This window comes from Aethalodelphis obliquidens, unplaced genomic scaffold (genome assembly GCF_003676395.1).
Source record: "Aethalodelphis obliquidens isolate GAN/ISIS:26980383/991018 unplaced genomic scaffold, ASM367639v1 scaffold9, whole genome shotgun sequence".
In the NCBI taxonomy this organism is placed as follows: Eukaryota; Metazoa; Chordata; class Mammalia; order Artiodactyla; family Delphinidae; genus Aethalodelphis; species Aethalodelphis obliquidens.
The window spans coordinates 35,349,961-35,367,222 of NW_020837953.1; the positions used below are offsets into that span (position 1 = coordinate 35,349,961).

At 52.0% G+C, this 17,262-nt stretch overlaps 2 protein-coding genes and 1 pseudogene across 2 annotated transcripts in view; all 3 read right to left on the reverse strand.

The window, feature by feature from the left end:
• Nucleotides 1-1,684: 1,684 nt before the first annotated feature.
• C1QB (complement C1q B chain) lies at nucleotides 1,685-8,639 on the reverse strand. The gene is made up of 3 exons (XM_027109809.1): nucleotides 8,516-8,639; nucleotides 3,537-3,739; nucleotides 1,685-2,393 (listed from the first exon to the last, which is right to left on the reverse strand). Exons 1-3 carry the CDS (start codon nucleotides 8,608-8,610, stop codon nucleotides 1,819-1,821), a joined length of 873 nt encoding a protein of 290 aa, XP_026965610.1. The 5' UTR covers nucleotides 8,611-8,639; the 3' UTR covers nucleotides 1,685-1,818.
• Nucleotides 8,640-11,292: 2,653 nt separating this feature from the next.
• Nucleotides 11,293-13,863, reverse strand: LOC113621456 (heterogeneous nuclear ribonucleoproteins A2/B1 pseudogene; annotated as a pseudogene).
• A 1,746-nt stretch (nucleotides 13,864-15,609) lies between these two features.
• The window catches only part of C1QC (complement C1q C chain), a 5,295-nt gene continuing 3,642 nt past the window's right edge, over nucleotides 15,610-17,262 (reverse strand). Inside the window, exon 3 of the mRNA XM_027109810.1 lies at nucleotides 15,610-16,452. Coding sequence (XP_026965611.1) covers nucleotides 15,896-16,452 — 557 coding nt within the window. The 3' untranslated portion in view covers nucleotides 15,610-15,895. The remainder of the gene's footprint in view (nucleotides 16,453-17,262) is intronic.

The window sequence follows — 17,262 nt, forward strand, 5'->3', positions numbered from 1 at the left end:
CAGGAGAGGGTGGCAAGGAGTGGTATGTCTATAGATTTAGCAAGAGCTTTGAGACAAACAGAAGCAGGCCTCAATCCTGGCTGTATACTTGCATCTGTGTGACCCTGGGCAAATCCCTTGCCCTCTCTGAGCCTCAGATTCTTATTTTTTAAATGAGGGTAATAGTATGTGCCTCCCAGGGTTTGTGGTGGGGGTTGAATGAGCTAATGCACACAAAACACTAAGTACACAGTAACTTAACTCAGTCGTGGTGTGGTTGTTATTATTATAACAATTCTTACAAGACACAAAGACCAGGCAGACAGTTGGTACTGAAAGGGTTGAGTAGCAGAAAGAAGGCCCAGCCCCTGGTGAAAAGGCTCAATCCAGGTCCCCTTTGAAGAGTCTGAGGTTGGGGGCAGGCCTGAAGCCCAGGAGATAGGGCAGAAGCTGCACCCAATGAACGGAATCCTGAGAAACAGGCTAGCCAAGCAGGAGGCTGGACTGGTGTTATAACCCTATGTGATAGGCTGAAGTGCTTTAAATCCCTTCTACCTCTGGTCAGGATTGGTTGAGAGTCTTGGTGGGTGGGACTAGTAGGAGGGGCTGCAGAGAGCAGGTGCAGGGCTGGGAGGGGTTCAGAGATGAGCAGGGTAAGGGGCTCACAGCTTAGCTGGGGAGACGGGGTGAGCATGAGTGAAATGCTAGATGCAGGCAGTGTGTGCTCAGACTTGAACAATTGAGAAATGGGGTTAGAGGAGGTTGGAGGGGTAAGAGCTATGAGGGCTGGCATGGTCTGCTTTTAGGGAGAGGGTGTGGCTTGAATGAGGTTTTAAAGGATGGTTAGATAGGCAGAGTGGAAGGGGAACAGTGAGAGTAAGGGCATCGAGGCAGGAAAGCATGTGTCTTGCCTAGAAGACAGAAAGGGCCCAGCTGGTCTGGAGTGGAGATATTCTTTGTCCGGGAGAGGAAAGATTGAGACTGGAAGGTCAATCCATAGAGAGCCTTGAATGCCAGCTCGTGGGCAGGGACTATGTCCAGTTGGCAGTGGGGAGCCACTGAAGATTCTTGAGCGGGGGAGTGACGTGTGTTCTAACTGGATGGCTGAGCTTGAGCCAGGCTGGGAAGGCGTTGGGAGGGAGAGCATGTGGTGAGAATCAAAAGAGGAAGGGTCTTGATTCCAAGGTCACTTAAGACTGAAGAAAGGCTCCTTGATCCCTTGGGTGGAGGTGTGTGGCGTTACACAGAGAATACCCCTTCAGGGGCCTAGATGCCTTGCCTTGAAAGAGGTCTCAGTGATCAGTGGGCAGACCTGCCCTCCCAGCTCTTCTGTGGGATCGAGGGCAATCCCTTCATCCCTCTGATCCTCAGTTTTCTCATCTGTGAATTGGGCATGATTTAACCTATCTCCAAGGATGCGTGCGAGGATTAATGAGAGAAGGGGGAAAGGGTCTAGCCCAGTGTTTTGAGCATATACGTGCTCAACAGATGGTGTTCCCTCCCCATCTCCCACTGTGCGTCTGGCACAGAGCTGGACACAAAGTCTGGCCCTCCAGTCACCACCAACTAGATAGAGCTTCTGCTTTCAGAGCTCATTCATTCATTCATTGTTCAGTCATTCAAGCAGCGTTCAAGCAATATTTCTGAGCACCTACTATGTGCCAGTCGCTGGGACACAGATTTGAATTAGACCACTGTCCCTTGGCCTTGAAAAGTTTATTTACTCATTCATTCAGCAATATCCGTGGAGCCCTACTGTGTGTTTTGGCCAGGTGGGGGCTGGTGTTGGGGGTAAAGAGAGCGTGGCTGGCAGGGGAGGGGGTAAATTGGACCCACAGGTCACACCTCTGCATCTGGGAAGAGCAGGAACCCGGTGAAAATGCTGTTGGCCCCATCGATGCCTACCAGGGCGTTCTTGTCGGTGGCCTGCAGGAAGACGGTCTCCCCCAGCCCCAGCTTGAGCACGACGCTGCCCATGGTGACCTGGAAGGTGTTGTGGACATAGTCGCAGAAGGTGAGCACCTTCTGTGTCTCCTCCCGGCCCCGCATGAGGTTTACGCACAGGTTCCCTCGAGAGCTGGCATGGTAGGTGAAGTAGTAGAGGCCAGGCACCCTGCACGTGAACTTGCCGTTTCGATACTCGTAGTTGTTGTTGGTGTTGGTGATCACGTGGTCGAAGCGGATGACCTGGTCCCGCCTCAGGGGGCTGTTGATGGTGCGTGTGGCTGAGAAGGCGATTTTCTGCGTGGCCTTGTAGTCTCCTGAGTCGCCCTTGGGGCCCTGGGCTCCGGGAGGCCCTGGGGCACCTTTGGGGCCAACGGGGCCCTTGGGGCCGACTTTTCCTGGAATCCCAGGAAACCCTGGGTCCCCCTTCTCTCCAAGCTCACCGTGGTCTCCAGCTAGCCCCGGCAGCCCTGGAAGGCAGAGACAAGAGATATGAGGGGGCCAGAGATCGCTGAGAACCCGGAAGGAGCTGGGCTGGGAGGCAGGGAGCCTGGCTGCATAACCTCAGACAGGTCCCCGCTTTTCTCTGGGCCTCATCTCCCCATGTGTGAACAAGAGGACGGGATGTCGGGGAGGGCCCCCGAGTCTCCTTCCAGCCCAGCTTTCTGAGTCTGAGACGTGCTTGACAGTAATGGGGACCGATGCCCGTGGGTTGGGGAGTGGCGTCTCCCTCAGGAAGGTGCTGGACCTGCCCTCCTCGCCAGCTCATACAGGCTTAAGCCTGGAGCAGGGATCAGGAATTCTGGGCACATGTGCTATCCCTCTCCACCCCCTCCCTGATGGCCCATATCCCTCATCAATCACACATTCTTTCTTGCTGAAGCTGGAAGTGAGTATTAGAATCCTTCTCACTCCACCACTCCAAGCAGCTACTCCTCCTTGGTTTGGCAGAACACAAGATAAAACCTTTTCCAGTAGCGTGGCAGAGTATAGTGGCTGTGAACAGGGGCTCAGGGGACAGGCAGATGTGTTTCTCATGTCACATCTGCCATTATTAGTTGGGTCACCTTGACTGAGTCACATTCTCCAAGGCTCAGCTTCCTCATCTGTAAAATGGGGATATTTTGTGGGATTGTGAGATTATGTGAAGAGAGCGGAAGGCTATGGTTAAATGAACACATGAACTACATCTTACAGGAGGGTTTTATGGCAGGAAGTCTCATTTGAACCCTGTGACAACTCTGACAAAGAATCATTATCCACATTTTACAGGTGAGGAAATAGCAATTCAGAGAGGCAAAGCCACCTACCCTGGAGGTAACAACCCAGGACTGTGTGACTGCAGTGGATTTAGTGGTAAGAGAGCCATGGTTTGGCCTCAGCCTCAACATTTACTGGGTTCCCTTGAGCAAGTCAGTAGCCTTTCGGACATCAGTCTTCCCATCTGTAAAATGGGAATCAGAATTCCTTCCTTGCAAAGTTATTGTGGAGGGCTCAGCAAGCTGATGGATTTGCAAGTGTTTTGCAATCCCTAAGGTGGGCAACTGGGACTTGGGAGGTAGGAGATGGGGCCTTGGTCAGTGACACTAGTCTGTTCCCAAAGTCCACAGTACCTTTCTCTCCCTTTATCCCTGGAGTCCCTGGTTTGCCGTCGGAGCCCGGTGCCCCGGGGATGCCCGGGATGCCAGGGATGGCCGGGTGCCCAATGCAGCCACTCTGGGCCCGGGAGACGTGCAGCAGACTCAGGAGCACCAGCGGCAGCAGCACTGGGACGCTGCCCCGCGGGGTCTTCATCATGGCCCTGCTCAGCTGCTTCCTGTGTGTGTGGCGGCGGGGGACAAGAAGATGTGGTAGGTTACGGCCACGGTTTGTTCATTCATTCCTTCACTTGTTCCTGTGTTCACTGAGTGCCTTATCCCCCGGACCCTGTTCTGGGCGCTGGAGATTCGCTGATGAACAAGACAGATGTGGTCCCTGCCCTCATGGAGCTGACAGTCTGGGAGACGATAAACAGGTCAACATACAAGTCAATAGAACTAGTTATAGGCCGTGGTGAGTGCCCTGGCTGAAATGAAAGGCTCCCTGGAGGGCTGGTTTTGTGAGGGAAGTCCTCCCACCAGGAAAGTCTATAGACATTCCCACCAGGAAAGTTTTTTTTTTTTTTTTTTGTGGTACGCGGGCCTCTCACTGTTGCGGCCTCTCCCGTTGCGGAGCACAGGCTCCGGACACGCAGACCCAGCAGCCATGGCTCACGGGCCTAGCCGCTCCAAGGCACGTGGGATCCTCCCGGACCGGGGCACGAACCCGTGTCCCCTGCATCGGCAGGCGGACTCTCAACCACTGTGCCACAGGGAAGCCCGAACCAAGAAAGTGTTTTTATACAAGGGAGGCATCTCTGAGACGTGATGTTTAGACCGAGACCTGAAGGTTCAGACAGAGCTGGGGCAAGAATGTTCCAGGAGGAAAGGACAGGGAGGGCAAAGGGCCAGAGGCAGCACAGAGTCAGAAATGTCGAGGACCAGCAGGGAGGCCAGTGTAGCCAGAGGGGAGTCAGGGGTCGGAGGACCGGACGTCGGGGTCTTGATAGCTGTGGTTTGGGATTTTATTCCAAGTGTTCTCAGTCATTAGAACTTCTGAATTCGGGCTGCCTATGCTGCTTCCACAGCGGGCCACGTTACATCCTCAGAGCAGCCCTGCATGGAAGAACCAATTTTTCTACACCGAAGAGGAGACTGAGGTTCAGGGAGGCCAAGTCACTTGCTCAGGGTAACACAGGAAGGACTGCAGCCAGGACTCAAACCCAGGCCTGTGTGGCATGGAAGCCAGTGTCCCTGCCAGCGCACCAGGCCACCTCTTCTGGCAGAATATTCTCAGGTCCCTCCAAAGGCTGTGGGCCCCGGTGAGAGGACGATGCTTGCCCCTTCCTAATCTGGGGAACGAGGAAGAAGCCCTGGGCTGTCTTGAGCTGGTCAGCATGGCCAGTGCCCATGGCATCGATTCTCAGGACAGAAGGGACCTTAAAATTCATCTAGTCCAGCCCTTAGCTGCTTCTTTCTTTCTTTTTTAAATCGAGGTGACATTCACATAGCACAAGCGTCACCATTTTAAAGTGAACATTTCAGTGACCTTTAGCACACTCACAATGCTGTACAACCGCCACTTCTCTCTAGTTCCAAACTATTTCCATCACTTCAATAACACCCCAATAATATTCTGTACTCATTAAGTAGTTACCCCCAAATCCCACTTCCCCCCTCAGTCCCTGACAACCGCCAATCAGCTTTATGACTCTACGGACTTACCTATTCGGGATATTTCGTATAAGTGGAATTACATACACTGTGTGAACTTCTGTGTCTGGCTGATTTCATTGCATAATGTTTCTGAGGTTCGTCTACATTGTAGCATGGATCAGTACTTCATTCCTCCTTATGGCTTAATAATATTCCATTGTATGGACATATCACAATTTGTTTATCCATTCATTATTATTATTTTTTTTTGCGGTACGTGGGCCTCTCACTGTTGTGGCCTCTCCCGTTGCGGAGCACAGGCTCCGGACGTGCAGGATCAGCGGCCATGGCTCACGGGCCCAGCCGCTCCACGGCATGTGGGATCTTCCCGGACCGGGGCACGAACCCGTGTCCCCTGCATCGGCAGGACTCTCAACCACTGCGCCACCAGGGAAGCCCTATCCATTCATCATTGTTGGGCATTTGGGAAGTTTCCACCTTCTGCCGACTGTGACTAGTGCTAATGTGAACATTCATGTACAAGGATTTGTTTGAAACTTGTTTTCAGTTCTTGAGTATATACTCAGGAGTGGAATTACTGGGTCTTATGGTAATTCTGTGTTTAACTTCTTGAGGGAGCCTCAGCCTACTGTTAAGTCTCCTCAATAACATCTCTGCCAAGGCTCCTTCCGTCCATGACTTGTACCATCTCAGTGATGGGAAGCTCATTACCTTCTGAGGCAGCCCATTCCACCTCTGCCCAGATGCAAATTCTCTCCATCTTTCCAGGCCCAGGTCAGGGCGTTTTTCCTCCAGGAAGCCTTCCCTCATAGCCCCTCAGCCCACCAAGTCTGAGCAGTTTCCTGCTCTTAAAATAGAAGAGCATAGAGGTCCCTGCTCTTCTCCCAAGATAACCGTGGGGAGCCAGGTGAGGCCATGGCTGGGGAAGAACCATAGGGCTTTGGGCTCTAGCTCAGACCCGTAGCTGGGGTTGTCTGATGCTCACAGCACTCCAGGGAAGTGGGTTGAGATTATTTTCCCACCTTGCCGATGAGGAAACTGAGATGAAACATTAGAAAACAGCCCTCCCCAGATCACCCAGTGAGCTGGCTGATGGTGGGGCTGTGGCCAGACCCCTGCCCCCTCTGCCTCGTGAGGCCTGTGCCAGCCCAGAAAAACCTGCTGATGTGGGGCTCATGTGCTCAGAAAGTCAGCCCCAGCCCCCTTGGTCTCCTAATCAGTTCATGGCTCAGACCAGGAGCTGAATTAGACCAGGGGCTGTACCGGGTAACAAGGAAAGGGGGGCTGCAAATGTGGGTGCGACCAGGGCCACGAGTGACCGGCTTAGGCTCTGTCACGCTCCCAAGAGAGGGTGGCTCTGGGGACGATCCTGCTTATCTGGCTGGAGGTTTTGCACAATGACAATTTGACACCCTGAATAATCAATGTGTCGGGCGCTTAGCAGGTGCCAGGCTCTGTGCCAAACACTTCACGGGCCACATTCTCTCATTTAATTTGGTCCTTACAGCAGCCCTCTGGGAAAGCACCCCTGCTTTCTCATTTCACAGACGAAGAAACTGGGCAGTGGAGAGGGCGGGAACCTCGATCAAGGTCACGCAGCCCCGCTGTGGCTGAGATTCAAACCCGCTCCCCATTCAAACCCATCCAAACACCACGGGATGTTACATCAAGAGGCCTCCCTACCTGGTGGTTAAAACATGGGCTTTGGAGCCAGACAGCCTGACAGAAGGAGCTACAGCCTGGGTTGTACTTAGAGCAGTGCTGGTTGTGGGCTGGTGCGTGGTGATGGCTTGGTGATGGCTTTTATCATTACTATTATTGTTGCTGTTGTTTGGCAGCAAACATTCACCAAAGGTGAGAGGGCTGGAGTGTCATAAGGAAAGGGACACTGCCAGGGTCCAAACCAGGCCTGTGCCCCTTCTTAGCTATGGGCCTTAGGCCAGTTGCTTCTCTCCGACCACAGCTTCCCCTTCTGTAAAAGGGAGATAATAGTAATCTCTACCTCACAGCGTTGGCGGCAGGACAGATGCGTTAGGGCTCACGACAGCCCGACATGTTGGAAGTGCTTAGTGAATATTAGCTAGTTTTTTTATTATCACTATCATCTGAGAGTCCCCAGGTTTCAGGACACAACGGAGGATGCTTGGAAAAGTAAAAAAGAATCTGGTCCCTTTGGGAGATTGGGCTCAGGGAGAGGAGGTCTCTCAGGTGCAGGCAGCGCAGGGGTGGGGAGCCCTGGCCACCTGCCGGGGGGTGGGGGGTTGAGGGGAGCAGGGTCCTGACCCATGATGAGACTTGGGCTTTTTCGGGGGAGCCGGAGGTGGGGGGGGTTAGTGGGGAGATCTGGGTTCTGGCCCATTTCAGGGGCCAGCGAGTCTCAGACTTGGGCGAGGACTCAAAGCTCATCCGGTGACAACCCCCTGCCTTTACCGCCTGTCACCGCCGTCAGCCTGGCTCCTCACACGTTCCCCATATCAGCCGCCCTTCCATCTCCTTCCAGCCCCAAGAGCCCCTTTCCCCCTGACTTGGAGTCAGGCCAACTTGACCTTGAACTCCCGCTCTGCTGCTGCCTCGCTGCAGGACTTCAGGCAAGTGCCTTAACCTCTCTCTGAGCCTTTGGCAAAGTTAATTTCAACCTGACAGAGCTGCCAGAGGATTACACGCGAGGGAACCTAGAAGGAGCCAGGTCCCTAGTGCAGTGCCCGACCCCACACCCTCCTTCACAAGCCTTACTGAGCGGTATCAGTACTGACTAACAACTCATCACAACTCCGCCTGCAAGTCAAATCATTTCCTTGAAAGAGTCAAGCTGAGCTTTCTCATCTGACTGTGAGGAAATAAGAGAAGGCGGGTGCTGGAGAAATGCTGGGCTGAGCAGAGGGGAACCTGGGTTCTAATTGCATCCCTGCCTCTGACATATCTTGCACCAGGTAGTGTGCTAAGCGCTGGCTGAGCTGGTATATCCTTTAGGGCTCACAGCAGCCCTGAAAGGTTCTGATATCCCCGGAGAGGGTCCAGGCTGAGAGGGGTCATGTGGCTTGGCCCAGATCACCAGCACCTGAGAGACAGAAGCAGGGCTCAGCTCCAGTCTTGGTGACCCCAAAGCCTTTATCCTGGCGCCTCCCCATTACCTGGGACCCCAGGTAGCAGCAGACTCCCAAGCTGACCCCCAGAGAGTTTGACTCCCGAGGTCTGAGCTTGGGCCCAGGAATCCTCACTGTCAGACACTCCAGGTGGCTCTGAGGCAGGGGTTGCAGGGCCTATACTTTGGGAATCACCACCCTCTACCATATTGGTCCTGCCCGCCAGTCCCCCCAGGTGCCAAGCCCCATCCTCACCTGGGAACCTGGCGTCCTCTGATGCCGCTGGGCTGGGCAGCAGTGGGACAGGCAGCTGGGAGCCTCCTGTTCTCAGTCCAAAGCGGAAGTTCCATTCTCCAGCGAGAACAAGGGCCTTCCCCTGACGGTCCCCTCCCAGGGGCCCAGCAGGCCGGCCCCCCTCCCTGTCACCCCGCTCTCACCCTGTTCTGCTGTCCTCAGGCAGTTTCAGGTCCCGTTTCCGCAATCTGGAGGGATTTACTGTAAGTAGGACGGGTGGGTGCCAGTTTGGTTTTGCCAGCTCAGCAGCTGTGGGGGAACCGGGCTGTTCCGGGAGAACGTCCACAACCAGGGGCTTGCCTGCCAAGGCCCCTGACCTCATGCATTTCTTCAGGAACATGGGTGTTCCTCAATGAAATGGAAACATGGCTGCCCTGGTGCCCGAGGGCTGGATTTGGAGTCAGGAACCTTGATTCGTATGCTGGCTCTGCCACTTACCAACTAAACATTCTCAGCCAAGGGAAGCCCAGGGAGCCCCCATTTCCTCTGCCATATGGTGGGACCATAATTGCACTTGCTCTACAGATTGCACTGGGGGGCTCAGATGGGATAGTGGAGAAAGAGGAGGGTAAACTGTAAAGTGCAGTGCACATGTTAATTGTTAATATCATACCATGTCCCAGGCCTCCCCTTTCTGGGCTCATCTTCTGCTTTCTTTCCCTTCTACACCCCGGCTCTTTCCCTGTTCTCAGAAAATAATCTAATAATGAAAAATGAATTTTAAATGTGGTCATGATTTGCTTATACCCCTTCCTCTACTTCCAGCAGACCTGTGGCTGAAGACTGTAATTGGCACAGCCAGGAGCCTGTTGCTTGTTGATCCTGGCATCACAGCAAGTTAGGACAGGAGAGGGGCTTGCAGGTCACCCAGCCCGTGCCGCTCATTTTATATATGGGGAAACCAAGGCCCAGAGGGGAGAGAGCACTGTTCAGCAAATATTTATCGTGAGCCGCTATGTACTCCAGCGATAGAGCCACAAGCCAATCAGCCCTGGGTCCTGCCCCGTGGGGTGTCTCTTCTCCCGGGGGAGACTGGTATTACACATCAAGTGACACAGTGGTTTCATTGCTCCTGTGATGAATGGCACAAGAAGTAGCTGCTGGAGCCCACACCTCTCACTAGTGGCAGATGCAGGACTTGGAGTCGGGCATCCCTGGCACCGGGATAGCAGCCCTCTTACCGAGGCTGTGTCTGAAGCAACGTGATGCCCCTCTCAGGGATGGTTGCCCAGCAAGTCCCAGGAGCTGCCGTAGGTCAGGAGGGCTCTCTTGATATCTGTGCTTAGAGAGAGAAAATCGTTGGGCTTGTGGATGCTTCTTGGCAGAAATTAAGTGTTTACTGCCGAGGGTGATAGGGAAAGAAGAGACTCGTGTGATAAAACCCAAGGGTCTCTGGGTTCAGCCAACTATAGACCCTCCAATGATTTGGTGGCTGGTAAAAATGGGAAAAGATGGGCTTGAATTTGGGGTAGAAACAGGATGAGCCTAAGAACAGGAAGCAGCAGGGTTGGGGGGGGGTCAGGGCATGGGCTTTGGAATCAGCCCCTCCTAAGTTTTTTTTTTTGTTTTTTTTTTTTGCGGTACGCGGGCCTCTCACTGTCGTGGCCTCTCCCGTTGCGGAGCACAGGCTCCGGACGCGCAGGCTCAGTGGCCATGGCTCACGGGCCCAGCCGTTCCGTGGCATGTGGGATCTTCCCGGACTGGGGCACGAACCCGCGTCCCCTGCATCGGCAGGCGGACTCTCAACCACTGTGCCACCAGGGAAGCCCCTCTCCTAAGTTTGAATCCCAGGCCGACCTCTTTCTAGCTATGTGGCCTCAGGTGTGTTTATTGACCTCAGTTTCCCCGTATATGAGTCAGGGGCATGGGCACCCCCTCCTGGGGTGATTGTGGGGTCAGTGAGGTAACCCTGCATGTCCAGGGCCTAGCTGAGTGCCCAGCCCTGAATAGGCACCCAAGACAAACCTGGGAGTCGTGTGATTTCTCTGAAGAGAAGACAGAAATCTTGGAGCCTGGAGGCACAGGAGCCATGCCTGGATTAGGGGTCAGGAGCTAGGGAGACCCTTGGCCCCTGAGTGAGAGCCAGCTGGTCTCTGTTCCCTTAAAACGCTGGCTTGCAACCCTGATAGAGAGGGGACAATCCCTACAGAGGGTGGAAGAGAAGCCTAAGACCCTTGCACATCCCGTGGTGTGAAAGAGGCCCCCCGGTCCTTGGGTTGCCTCGTACTAGCTCCTGTCCCACCCTTGCTACCTGCCTTAAAAGCCCTCCCCCAGCTCCCCTCGGCCAAGCAGACAAGCTGGCATTTTCAAAGGCCTGTCTCTCCTGGCAAAGAGAGAACAACAAGGAAACAATTATGGAAAAGAAAAATGGTCGTTTCCGAAATACAGGTTTCTGGTCTGACACCGTGGCCTACATAAACGGTGCACTGATTTTTTAAACAAAAGAGAAATGAGAAGAAAGATGTGTCACTTGCGGCATTGCCGGGTGGGCTGCTAAGTAGCTGCTGGAGGTGAGCTGTGAGTGGAGCGGCCCCGTGACCCCCGCCTTGTCCCTGCCAGAGGCTCTCAGACTCTGTGGACCAGGCCGAGTTCCTAGGCCCTGGCCTCTGTTATTGCTGTGTGTGTGTGTGTGTGTGTGTGTGTGTGTGTGTGTGTGTCTTCATCTCTCCTTCCTTCTCATCTGACACATTTCCCAGGCCCCTACTATGCGTCTGGCCTGTATCAAAGGGGCCCCGCCCTCAAGGATGCTCACAGTCCAGTGAGGGATGCAGACCTGTAAGGAAATAAGTGCAGAAAAGCCAGGTGGTGGACCTCGTACATTGACTTCACCTGGCAGACCGTCCACCCACCCATGTCTCTGTCCTCCCCAAACCCTTCTTTTTTTGTATGATCATATTTATTTGTGAAATCCCGAAAAAAATGATTAAACTCACAGAAAAAGAATCATGCATCATGCTTGTGGCTCCCAGCAGCAGAAAATTGGTGGGAGGAAATACAGGATAAAGGTTGTTCAAAGGTACAAACTTCCAGTTATAAGATAAATAAATACAAAACAGGTAATGTACAACAAAAACTCATACGCCACAATAGCAAATAATCAAACTATAATATAGACTAAGGAACTGAATCGACATTTATCCAAAGAAGATATACAAATGACCAATAGATACCTGACAGGTTACTCACCGTTACAAAAGATGGAATGTACAAGAAGACCAAAATTAGCACAGCTGTAGGATACTATCAAAGTTGTTTAGGCAGTAAATCCTATTCATCACAAGAAGAAAAAGGTTTTTTTGGTAACCATTTCATAATATAGGTAAGTCATATCATTACACTTCAAAATTTGATATCATAAAACAAGAAAAACATTTAAAAGGTAAAATCTAAAAGTGCAAAATTATCGAAGAGGACAAACTACTACTGTTTTACCTTTAGAATTATTTTATTAAATCTTAAATGTACAACAGCTTCTTAACTCTACACACGAAATCGATTTTTTTAGAAGAATGATGTTATGTCTTATTACACCATGATTCTGGCTAATAGTCTTTCAAAACTTTGAGAAAAATCTTGAAAACGGTTTCACACGTCACCCAAAACTTTGAAATTTGACATTATCAAAGAAGGGATTCTTCCACACTTTTATAGAGACCACTGGAAAGACACAACAATTCAAAAGCTAAGAAACTGTTTCAAAAGCATTTTTTATAGTCTTTCCTCCACAGGAAGGTAATGTTCTTACATAATTGAGTCCACTCACAAAATGGCTCTGTGTACCTGCTCTGGTGTCTTCTCCCATATCCCTGCATGACTGAGATAAGAGTTTCCTGAACACTGTTATTTCGATAACCTAAAGCTCTTCTGTTACCTCTGGGCTCTAATTCTCTATTTATACAGTCAAGCCCATGGCAAATAAGAAGCTCAGTATCATCTTGTCTGTCCATAACCCCCACTTCCTCCATTGCCTCTTGGACCATAGCTTCCTCCACTGTATGATCCCCCCATGTTCCTGCTACCACTCAGTTTTCCACTCTTCAGTAATTCGTACTTGGAAGGTTTCTGCTTATAATCCTCCAAATCACTGTAATTTTTCTTTTAATTTTATTTATTTATTTTTGGCTGTGTTGGGTCTTCGTTGCTGCGTGCAGGCTTTCTCTAGTTGCTGCGAGCAGGGGCTACTCTCCATTGCGGAGCATGGGCTCTAGGCATGTAGGCTTCGGTAGTTGTGGTTTGCGGGCTCTAGAGCACAGGCTCAGCAGTTGTGACACAAGGACTCAGTTGCTCCGCAGCATGTGGGATCCTCCCAGACCAGGGCTCGAACCCATGTCCCCTGCATTGGCAGCCGGATTCTTAACCACTGTGCCACCAGGGAAGTCCCAATCACTGTAATTTTGATTTCCATAATTCCTCCTTCTATAGTTGTCATAACCAGCTCTGGAGCTCCCATCCTGGTAGCCATATCCACCACCATATCCTCCTCGCCCTCCTCCATGCCCAGGGCTACCCCCCAAATTGCCACCTCCAGGTCCTCCTCCAGACCCATGATAGCCATCCCCAAATGTATGTCCTCTTCCATATCCGTCAGATCCTCCTGTAAAGTTCCTTCCTCCAAAGTTTCCTGCTCCAAACTTTCCACCACCACCATGAAAATATACAAAACCAGCATTTCTTCCTCTTCCACTTCTAGAACATGGGCCTTCTTGCATTTCTTGTCTAGACAAGGCCTTTCTTACTTCTGCATGATGACCATTGACGGTATGATTTTTCTGCAACACAACCTTACCCACGGGATCATGGTCATCAAAAGCAACAAACCCAAAACCTCTTTTCTTGCCTGACTGCCCATCAGTAATTATTTCAACGGCATTGATTTTTCCATATTTCTCGAAGTAATCTCTAAGATGACGTTCCTCAGTATCTTCTGCAATTCCACCAACAAACAGCTTCTTCACAGTGACAAGAGCCCCCGGCTTTCCCTAGTCCTCTCCTGGGACAGCACGTTTGGGAGTAACCGTTTTCCCATCCGTGGAATGAGGTCTGGCAGCCATGACAGCATCAACCTCAGCCACGGACGAAAACATGACAAAACCAAATCTTCTTGATTTTTGGCTTACAGGGTCCCGTACTAACACACAGTCTGTGAGATACCCCCATTGCTGGTAGCGGTTCCACAGACGTTCTTCTGTGGTTTCAGAGCTCAAGCCACCAATAAAGAGTTTACGGAATTGTTCCTTTTCTCTCTTATTCCTCTCCAAAGGAACAGATTTGGAAGTTTTCTTCCTCATGGGCTTACTAGCTTCAGCCATTTCTCCGAAACTCAGGGGGATGAGGGAGATCTCAGGGCACTAACAGGAACCGAACTGGCCCCTGCGCTATGGTGAGAACACAAACCTGGTCGGTCCTGACCCTGCGGTCAGAACTTCCACTGCTCCAGGAAAACTCTAGGAGCACCTCCACGGGGACCTGGCGCTGCTGCCTCTGGAGCCGCTGCCGCCCTTGAATCAACCTTGAGCAACTTTCAATGTTTCAGAATAGGTTGATTGGTGAAACAGGTCAATGCAGGTTCCCCCAGTCCCAAGAGCTGTCCTGTGACCCACTCCTGAGATGTAGACAGCCTGTAGCTTGCTGGAAATAGCAGTCCTCCCCAAACCTTTGTATAACAGGCTTGGGTCCAGAAATCTGTTTTTTTATTTTATAAATAAGTCTGCAGGTAATTTTTTGCACCCCCAGATTTGGGAACCTGGGCTCTAACAAGTCATGAGTCTGTTGTTCATGTCGGTGGAGGACGCTGTGGGGACACGGAGGGGAGAATCAGAGAAGGCTTCATGGAGGAGGTGATCTTTATGTTGATTCCTGACAGCTGAGTGTGTATTATCTAAGTGGACGGAGGATTTGTATGAGTGGGGTGGGGGCTCTACAAAATGAAGGAACATCATGGGCAAAGCTATGGGGGTGTGAAACAGCTTCCTTCAGGAACAAAGGAGCCAAAGTGGATGGCAGTGGCTGGAGAGCTGAGCTCCAACCTCTGCTGTTACAGCCCATCTCATGCCTTTGTGAGCTCTGTGGGGCCTTGTGGAACCAAGCTGAGAGCCCAATCAGGCAGGGGTGATTTTCCCTGGCCTGAGTGAGCCTTGGATTTCACTGGGCTCTGAGGCCAGACCCTCAATCTGCACAAGAAAGTTACACTTTTTATCTTTTTGAACCTGAACTGTCAACCCCTTTTCGTGGTGAGTGCAGCGAAAGGGCAGCAGCTTACGGCCGGCTTCCTGGTCCTCCAACAAGGATGGAGGCAGCTGGGCCCAACTGTCAGGAGTCTCACAGTGAAACCCTGATGGCTTGTGGGCAGTAGTGGTTTTGCATGGTCTCCTGGGGGCCCCCAGAGTCTCAGTTATTTGGGGAAAATCAGACATCCGGGAGTCAGATTCTCACTCTCTCCCTCACCCATCCATGCCCACCTAGAGCATAATTACGAATATTAAATCATTTAATAGGTGGGTTAGCGTAATGCCTGGTGTATAGTGAGTGCTCAATAAATGTTAGCTATTATGATTGTTTTACTCATTCATTCGCTCTGCTTTTAGTCATTCATTTACCCACTATTCATTCATTCATTCATTCACCCCAATTCACTCATTAATTCAGCACAAATTCATTGCACATCTTGCCTTCATCTGTGCTGGGCCTGCCTTAGCCCAAACCCCTCCTGTGATGGACGCTCCCATAACTCAACATCGGTCAACATAGGTCTGGGAATTCAAACACACTCCCGTTTACCTGTGAGCACGAATACCTTTAATGACAGCAGTGCCTCTCACCCAAACAAGTGACAACAGATGGCCCCTTGCGGACCCCTTGCAGCCTTCAGCCACATTTGATCATCTCCCTCCCAAATGGCCAAATGGTGCTGAGTGTCTCTACCTTGGCACCAAGCTTTACTGAACACCAGCTAGATGCCTGAATCTGGAGCCCACACATGGCTGTGGCAGGGGCAAAGTGGAAGATGAAGGGAACTACTTCTTAGGGAATTGGCAGTGAGGATTCGGAGCCGTGCATAGCCTTTGATTTAATTATTTATTCATGTATCTCTCTGTCTCTTCCAAGACTTGGAAAACACTAATGACAGTATCAGAAGGTGTTGGTTACGTGTCAAAGCAGTGACTCCTGAAGGAGCTTGGAGGAGGGAGAGAACTCAGGGCAGGAGGGCAGAGTGGGCTTCCTGGAGGAGGAGTCCATCCAGTGGCGAGAATGACCTGAGCAAGGATGTGTGGCCCAGTGGGTTCTTGCAGGGAAGCTGAGGGAGATGGGGTGGCCCCGGGGAGTGGAGCAGGCCTGCCTGCCCTAGTCAGGGAAGAGCAGGAAGCCGGAGAAGACACTGTCGGAGCCCTCGGTGCCCACCATGCCGTTGTAGTCGTTGACCGCCAGCCACACCTGCTCGCCCACCTTCATCCGCAGCAGCACACTGCCTGAGCTGACCTGCTTGGTGTTGGTCATATGGTCACAGAAGGTGGTCACCTTGACACCGTTGCGGTACAGCTGCACACACAGGTTGGCCGTGTGTGACGTGTAGTAGACAAAGTAGTAGAGGCCGGGAAGTTTGCAGGTGAACTTGCCAGTGTTCGTGTCGTAATCCCCCTGTGGGTTTGTGATGACTGAGTTGAACTTGACCAGGCTGTTGGGCGCTGGGAACTGGACTGTCTGCCGTGTGACAGTGAATACTGACTGGTGATTCTGCTTGTACCTGCCCTCATCGCCCGGGTCCCCAGGGGGTCCCATGTTGCCAGGATCCCCTGGAATCCCAGGGGTTCCCATGGGACCATTTTTCCCAGGATAGCCAGGTGTGCCAGGATCTCCCTTCTGACCCTTTGGTCCTCGTGTCCCAGGGATAGCTGGGATTCCTGGGGAGAGAGCAGGTGGGAAGGAAGTGATGGGGCAGGGGACAAGGAAGAGGGACAGGGCTATGCTCCAGGGGACATGCCACCAGGGTTTGGTCTCTGGACTCTCTTTCCCCCTGAGGGTGGCCTACTCACCTGGGCACAGTGGGCAGGGAGAAGAGGGGAGAGAGACCCTGGTTCAAATCCTGCCTCCCCACGGTCTTGCCCTCTGACCTTGGCTGCAGCATGGCCCCGTCTCTTGGCCTCAGTTTCCATATTTGTGATGGAGGGGAGGGTAGGACCAGCCAGCTCAGGAGGTGGCAGAGCTGGGCTGCATCTCAGAGAGCGTGCCAGAGGCCACAACTGTCAGCCCACGGACAGCATGCGGCCTCAGATAACTCCTCACCTAAAAGTCTAGGTTCTTAGTTTTTCTTGACAAAAATCAGAAGATCGGTCAGAGGCAGATCCCCTGGAAAGGTCCTAAAACTTAAGCTCTGGGCCCCATTTACTTGCACTGGCCCTTTCAAGACCCTTTGCATAATTTTACATTTATAATTTTTTCAACTTTTTATGTTGAAATAATTACAGATTCACAGGATGTTGCAAAAAAATAAAAGGACAAGGGGGCTACCCTGGTGGCGCAGTGGTTGAGAGTCCGCCTGCCGATGCAGGGGACACAGGTTCGTGCCCCGGTCCGGGAAGATCCCACATGCCGTGGAGCGGCTGGGCCCGTGAGCCATGGGCTCTGAGCCTGCGCGTCCGGAGCCTGTGCTCCACAAAGGGAGAGGCCACAGCAGTAAGAGGCCCGTGTATCGCAAAAAAAAAAAAAAAAAA